The sequence below is a fragment of the Sinocyclocheilus grahami genome, unplaced genomic scaffold (genome assembly GCF_001515645.1).
Source record: "Sinocyclocheilus grahami isolate Dianchi unplaced genomic scaffold, SAMN03320097.WGS_v1.1 scaffold720.1, whole genome shotgun sequence".
Taxonomy (NCBI): domain Eukaryota; kingdom Metazoa; phylum Chordata; class Actinopteri; order Cypriniformes; family Cyprinidae; genus Sinocyclocheilus; species Sinocyclocheilus grahami.
In genome coordinates this window covers 722732-730275 of record NW_015505899.1, presented here as the reverse complement: position 1 = coordinate 730275, position 7544 = coordinate 722732, and the positions used below count along the sequence as shown (strand labels likewise).

The 7544-nt window shown below is 35.5% G+C and overlaps 1 protein-coding gene across 2 annotated transcripts in view; it reads right to left on the bottom strand.

Moving 5' to 3' along the window:
• The window catches only part of LOC107560343 (voltage-gated potassium channel subunit beta-3), a 56314-nt gene that overhangs the window by 26381 nt on the left and 22389 nt on the right, over positions 1 to 7544 (bottom strand). For both annotated transcript variants that reach the window (XM_016244489.1, XM_016244490.1), the window contains exons 2-4: positions 1386 to 1429; positions 1012 to 1049; positions 617 to 696 (exon numbers count right to left, since the gene is read on the bottom strand). In XM_016244489.1, the coding sequence (XP_016099975.1) occupies positions 617 to 696; positions 1012 to 1049; positions 1386 to 1429 (162 nt within the window). The remainder of the gene's footprint in view (positions 1 to 616; positions 697 to 1011; positions 1050 to 1385; positions 1430 to 7544) is intronic.

Sequence of the window (7544 nt, the reverse complement as noted above, 5' to 3'; positions counted from 1 at the left end):
AGGCCAAATAAAGTGCTTTTGCTTTCGCACTGAAATACACAGCGTAGGTCTTAAAATATGCATGTATAACCCCTCCCTCACATGGCTGCATCAACACTACTGCTATTCCTGAAACCACGCCTTCTTTCTTTGCGTGCACATTATGCTAATATTTCCACATAGTGACGTAGACATGTGGGGGCGTGTTAGAATGAGCCATTTTAGGTAGGCGTGGTTGACTCTTAACTTTTATGAAGAATATCTCTTTGGATTTGAGACTTTAGTCTTTGCAACTTTACAGATCTTCTTTATGCACCAAGAGCTTGTAACACTCCAAAGAGAAAGGAAAACTTGAAATCGCATCATATGACCCCTTTAAGTGTCCTTTTATTGAATTAATTTTATATTATTTAAAATGACCATTTTTTATTTTAAGTACACTATAAGTCCACATTCAATACTATTAAGCACACTTCTTTTTCACAAAATACATTCAGAAAAACATGTTTACTGGCAGGGACGAACATATATTCAGCCCCAAATCTATGTCTGTTGTCCAGTACTTGACAGGACAGAGGAGTAACAGCAGAATGCAATACACAGAATCTCTCATCCAATGCACTGCTGGGAATCGTACCTGCCTGAAGCATACACTTCTGCCGTGTCGAACAGATTTACTCCATTCTCATAGGCTATCGTCATCAAACTCTCCGCCATCTACAGAAAAGCATCCACACACAAACACATGCAGAAGATGACAGAGATCTGGCCCCTTAAGGAAATCATCTTTGTACAAAACATTTCAGGTACCACTGAAAAAGTATTTAAACTTGAGCAGACTATCATGCATTAGATATGTTTGTTTGCTTATTGACTACTGCATATATAGAAAAGAATATATAAAACACTCTGACATTTCTCAGAATTTTTTCTTTTAAGTTAGAGTTACAAGTTACAGTATGGAATGACATGAGTGTGTAATATCAAAATGATATAAAACAATATCATGTGAAATTAAGAAACAATTTTCACCTCATCGGAGATCTGAGATCCAAACGTCACCCAGGTACCTGTGGAGAGAAAGACAGTGTTACCAGAATTGGTCAAATAAAGATTGATTTCAACAGATTTCCCAACATTCCCCCTGTCTGTCATTACAATACAGGTATCCCTGCCAAAACCCTCAGCCCGATGATTGAGCTAATGCTGCTGTGTCAGGCTGGTTTAGACGCTCAGATGGATGTTGTGGCTTATTTATAGTTTTTGTGCATAAGCTGTAATAAATGAAAGCATTTAAACATGGAAAAAATAGACACTTCAGCTTTAAATAAATAACTGACTCTTCAGTTTAAACTTTGAGCAATTTTAGTCTTAAAGAGAAATAACCAAAGCTTATAGTTACTCACCAAGACCCAAGCAAGAAACACGTAGTCCCGACTTTCCAAGGTTTCTAAGAGAAAAAGTAAGAGAAAGTCATTTGAACCATACTTTCGATATACTGTAGTTTTATCAAATTAACATTTGCTCGAAGATGTGCTACATTGTCAATATTCAATTAATATCAGGTCTTAAAATATGCATGTATAACCCGTCTGTTTCTACTCTACTCGCTCACTCTGAGCAGGATTCGGGCCAGTGTCTCTGGCATGGGAGGCAGATGCACTAACAAGGACGCTAAAGACCACAGTTGAATAACATCACACTTTAAACATGACTGTATTCACTAACTGGATTTGCAAAAAAACAGCTGGAGCGCATTAGAAAAATGAATGCCAAACTTTTGACTAAAACATACATTTTGCTACATATAACATTAAATAGTCTATGCTTTTTGTTGGATATTAAATGCAGATTGAAAATGCTACAACACAAGTAATGTGTTGTAGCATTGTGTAATGAGTAGGGGTCGACCGATTATCGGCCTGGCCGATTATCGGTGCAGATATTAAGCATTTTAATGGTTCATTTTCAAAATCGATTTGTCAATTAAATAATTTAAAAGCATTTAAAGAAAGTTTTGTCAGAGGCCTTGTTATTCTTAATTGTGACATATTGGTTTAAAATGTTGGATATCTGTCTACTTGATCTGTACATTTAGTCTTTTTACTTTTATATTTACTTATTATGGGCAATCAGTTGTTTCGTGTCTTAGAATGTCATATTTATATTTAACCCTTTTTGCACATAACGTAGAGCTTACATAAACACATTTATTACATTCATTTGCATACCCTTCAATTTACACTGTTCATGAGCAACAATGTGCAGGATGTAGGATAACTTTTTTTAAGCAAAATATAAAAAAATTAAATTTGGCTTTTTGTAATACGATTGTTCGATTACTCAAAGGCATAGCTGACTGATTAATCAATTCTCAGAATAATTCCAGATTAATTACCCTATACCATACATTTATGGATATCAACTCTTCATCTTAACATCAGCTAGTATAGTATATACTCTATAGTAGCACCATTGGTGTTTTACAGATGCATGCTGTTTGTGAGAACACCAGTTGAAGATCAGCTATGTGTTCCCCGTGCCTGCTTTTCATTTCAGCCTCTGCTCGCTTATGTGTCCGATAGAAACAGAAAGATAGAAAGAGACAGATTGTCAGCATGTTTCGATCCAGGAGGCTGAACCACGCTTTCTCTTCTCTGCATCTATTTTTGTTTGCCCGACCAGTCTATTTATAGAAATGTTGCAACTGTGCATTTGTTTGCATATACTCTATAGTAGCACCATTGGTGTTTTACAGATGCATGCTGTTTGTGAGAACACCAGTTGAAGATCAGCTATGTGTTCCCCGTGCCTGCTTTTCATTTCAGCCTCTGCTCGCTTATGTGTCCGATAGAAACAGAAAGATAGAAAGAGACAGATTGTCAGCATGTTTCGATCCAGGAGGCTGAACCACGCTTTCTCTTCTCTGCATCTATTTTTCTATTTATAGAAATGTTGCAACTGTGCATTTGTTTGCATTCGGTGAGTGTGTGTGTGTGTGTGTGTGTGTGTGAATGTGTGAATGTGTGTATGGAATGGACTATTCATTATATTGATATAGACATATTACCAGTCAAGACCGTGAGGAATTGTTAAATTAGTAGCATGAATCATTAATTTTATCTAAAAAAGCAGAGAAAAAAGACACATCGATCACACGAAAAGGAATGGGTGAGAGAGGTAGAGAAAGCTGCAAAGCTCTTTCTTGCTGACACAAATATTTTCACTTTCTCTGTCATCCTTCATTTTTATCTTTTTCCATCCTTCGCTCTTTTCCACAGCGCTGCATTAGAACTGAATCACGCACGCAAGCACACATCTATATGCATGTATATGATGAGAAGCCTCGGGGAGGAAAACATGAAGATGATGGTGCTGAATATTCACCGTTGATGCTGCATGTTTACATGCACGCATACACACACACAAACACACATTTTTCTATCATGGTGGGGACTTTTCATGATATTTTCCATCCTCTAAACCTAACTGTCACAGAAACCTGCAATATTAGTTTTGCAATATATTTTTAGTAGTATGTAGAATTTACAATGCTATGATTTACTCATCCTCATGTTGTTTTAATACTGTGTGGAACACGAAAAGAGAATCGCTCTTTTCCATGCAACTGGTCCCTGTGTTTAATGCTTTTAACCAGCATAATGCATTCAAAATCTGCATACAATGTTCACATTCCAGGACTGTTTGGAAACAAAGAAAAATATTTTTAAGTAAAACCATACTTTATCTGATCAGCAACTTCTCATTAACGAGTGCATGTAAAAACATTTTTGTTACTATATTATTACCATGTTATTACTGCATTTACTCCTTTTTGATTGATTAAAAATGAACATTTATATTTCCATACTGATGAGAAATTAAATTTAAATATATAATTCTATAAAATTAGAAGAAGAACAGATAATCTGAGAATTACCTGTACTACCCCACTGGAATGAAGAAATATAATTACATTAATTTGACTTTATATGCAACCCATGATTGTTCAAGAACAGTCCAAATTCATGAAATCTGCATATTAATTTCTAACAAATGACCCGAACACAAAACATGTAACATTTTTACAGTCCTTCAACCCATGACCATATAAGTTGTTTGTCACTTCCCTGAAATACGACCCAGAAGTGTTTACTAAATTAGAGCCCCAGCAGCAGTACATGCCACCGAAACCTTTGTATTAATCCACTGTGCCCTTTTATCCACATTATAATTTGGGATTCGTGTAGCGTTATTTGTAGAACATTGCATTAAAGCAACACAACGATCATGGGTTCAGTCCCAGTGAACACACATATTCAGTAAAATGTTTCGGACATTGAATGCACCATAAAACACTTTCCAAAGCGTCTGAAGAGGAAAAAGGTGGGTTAGAAATGGTGTAATAAAAGTCCACACATTGCGTTTAAACAAACCCACATTTTGATTGGTAATGATGGTCATTATTTTTACACCAGCAAGAGGGTGCTTAACTTAATGTAACTATTGGTCAAAATAAGCTGCTTGCTCAAATGACCTATTTAGGAAAGTCTCACAAATTTTTTTAAAGTGGTTACATCTCTTAAAAAATAATTGTTTAATCTATTTTTAGAAATTTTTATGTAACTCTTCTAAGTCAAAACAGACATGAATGCATTATAAGGGTTAAAGCTATAAACAGATACAAAAGCACTGTCTTGTAAATCATGTAAATAATCTATAAAACGCGTGCTCTGTGTTCAACATTTTATTTAGCTGAATACCATGTGTGAAAAACAGACTGAAATTCAACTTCCAGTGGGCTGTTAAATGCTACAACTGAGTCACTGAGTCAGAGAACCAGATCTGCTGACTGATTGAAAAGAGCTCACGAATCTGACATATTTACATCTCTCATAAGTGTGCCAAAAACAAATAGGACGGGCAGCAAGATTTTCAGTGATTACCGACTTGTCCCTCACACAATTTATTGAAAAGTCATACCCTATTAATGACATGGAAAGAGTGACTATGCATTCTTTTTGAAAAGTCAGCATATTGAAATGATTTCTGAAGAATCGTGTGACACTGAAGACTGGAGTAATGATGCTGAAAATTCAGCGTTGATTACAGGAATAAATTACATTTTAAAATAGTTATTTAAAACTGTAATCATATTTCACAGTATTGTTGTTTTTACTGTATTTTTTGATTAAATTAATGCAGCCTTGGTGAGTAGAAGAGATTTCTTTCAAAAACATTAAGAAATCTTACCAACACCAAACAATAGTATGCAATGACAAAATTTCAATTTATCTTGGGTTTTTTTTTTTGGGAACCAGCCAACAGGAGGTGTTTTCTAACAATTTTTCCAAAACATGTAACCCCCCACACACAATTTTCACATTTTTGTAAAACACAAATGCACATATTCCTAGATGCTGACTCTTGCATTATGTCCAAGACAAGTGATATCTCTAACATGAGTTGATTTTCGAAACAACAGCAGTTGCAACAAAAAGTGAGCACCAGTACATTTGTTAACCATTCAGTTAACCATTGCGGCAAATAATATACATACAATATACAAACATATATTATTTTCTGGTTGTGATTGGGTTATGTGCTGCAACATTTCAGTTTGAGAGTTTTTTACTGAGTATATCATCAGTAAAGGCTTTATTTGTTAAAGACATTTGTTACAAAAGATAGGAAAAAGCTTTTAAAAATCACACGCTCTCTATATCTATCTCTTTTATCTCTCTTATGCACACAAGCTTTTTTCTGTGAGACAGAGAGGTTTAATAATGCTGAGATCTCGGCAGATTCTCTTTTTCCTACCATAAGCCTCACAATAAATCATCCTGCTGACACACAAACACATGCTGTATAACGCCGGCCTCTGCAACAACGACTTCTATTTACTGATATAGGGTATGTACAGATAGACACACAATTGTAGTTTGCATAGTAAGCAATGCAGGAATCCTTTTGTCAAATGCTGGAGTACTTGAGTCTAGCCCATAAAATTGCTAGGTTGCTAAGGCAGCATCACTATCACTACTGTGATGCTATATTTAATAATAATCTGTTATTCTCTATTTGTAGTGCAAATGGCTGTGCGTCTACAACTGTAAGAGCAGAACAATCACAAATTAATATCTGGTAATATCGCCATGATGAAATTACAAGAGAGTATTGGAGAGTATAAATATCTGTAAATAAATGTTTATACAATACATACCATAAATTATTTTATGTTATTGAGAACTAGGTAGGAGTGGGGTCAGGTGCTCTGATAGCTATGAAAGTATGAATATTTATACACTTTCAACTTGTATTCTTTTTTTTTAAATAAAATGTATACTTTCACATATACAAAGAATTACATACAAAGAAGACCAGCACAACAACACAGTTTGCCTTAAGTACAAAAGGGCCCAAAAACTAACTGTCATTAAAGCAAAAATAAAATACCAAACTCTAATTCATTCTCAGATTTATTTATTTCTTTTTTCTTTTTTTAATGAAACGCTTCACTCACATTGTTATGCTGGTAATATAATTTGCAATGACGTGACGCATATATTTTCACTTGTGGCCTCAGACTGTTGGACCCCACTGTACTGTAAAGGTCACATCCTACATCAACACAGACATCAGGCAGATTCATAAAAATCAGAAATGCAGAGCACACAACACCATCCAGACACACTCCTCTCAGAATACTGCAGTGCACCACAACAGGGTGGAGAGAGAGAGAGAGACAGAGAGAGAGAGATGGAGAGAGAGAGCCACAAATGTGAAAATGTGAGTGAAGGCAGATAAAGTGTAAATGAAATAATGACGAGATGAGGCAAAATTGAGAAAATAGAAAAAGGCAGAGGACAAAGACTGAAAAGCAATGCGATAGAAAGAAAGAGGGAACAATATTGAGGGAGAGTGGTGAACACTGAAAGAAAGAGAAAAGAAAATGAAAAGCAGTGGTGGGAGAGAGCAGCGCACATTTCTCCACAGTGTGTCTGTCTGCAAGCCGTAAAAGGCCCATTCTGATTAATGTACTTTATAATGAGTTAGCTTAGGCAATTACTGCACATGCTGAGAAGTGGAAAAAAAGTGAGTGAGCAAAAGAGAGAGAGAGTTCTGTGTAGAATGGCTTTCTGTCATGCAACTCCTTCTACTATTCAGCATATATATATACAGTGGTGTGAAAAAGTGTTGCCCCCCTTCCTGATTTCTTATTTTTTTGCATGTTTGTCACACTTTAATGTTTCAGATCATCAAACACATTTAAATATTACACAAAGATAATGCAAGTAAATACAAAATGCAGTTTTTAAATGATGATTTAATTTATTAAGGGAAAAAAGCTGTCCAAACCTACGTGGCCCTACGTGAAAAATTAATTGCCCCCTCCTGTTAAATCATGAAAGAACTGTGATTAACCACATTATTTTAGAAAGCTGAGTAAAATTTCACTAGCCACACCCAGGCCTGATTACTGCCAGACCTGTTGAATCAAGAAATCACTTAAATAGAACCTGTCTGACAAAGTGAAGCATGCTTAAAGAGCAACACATTATGCC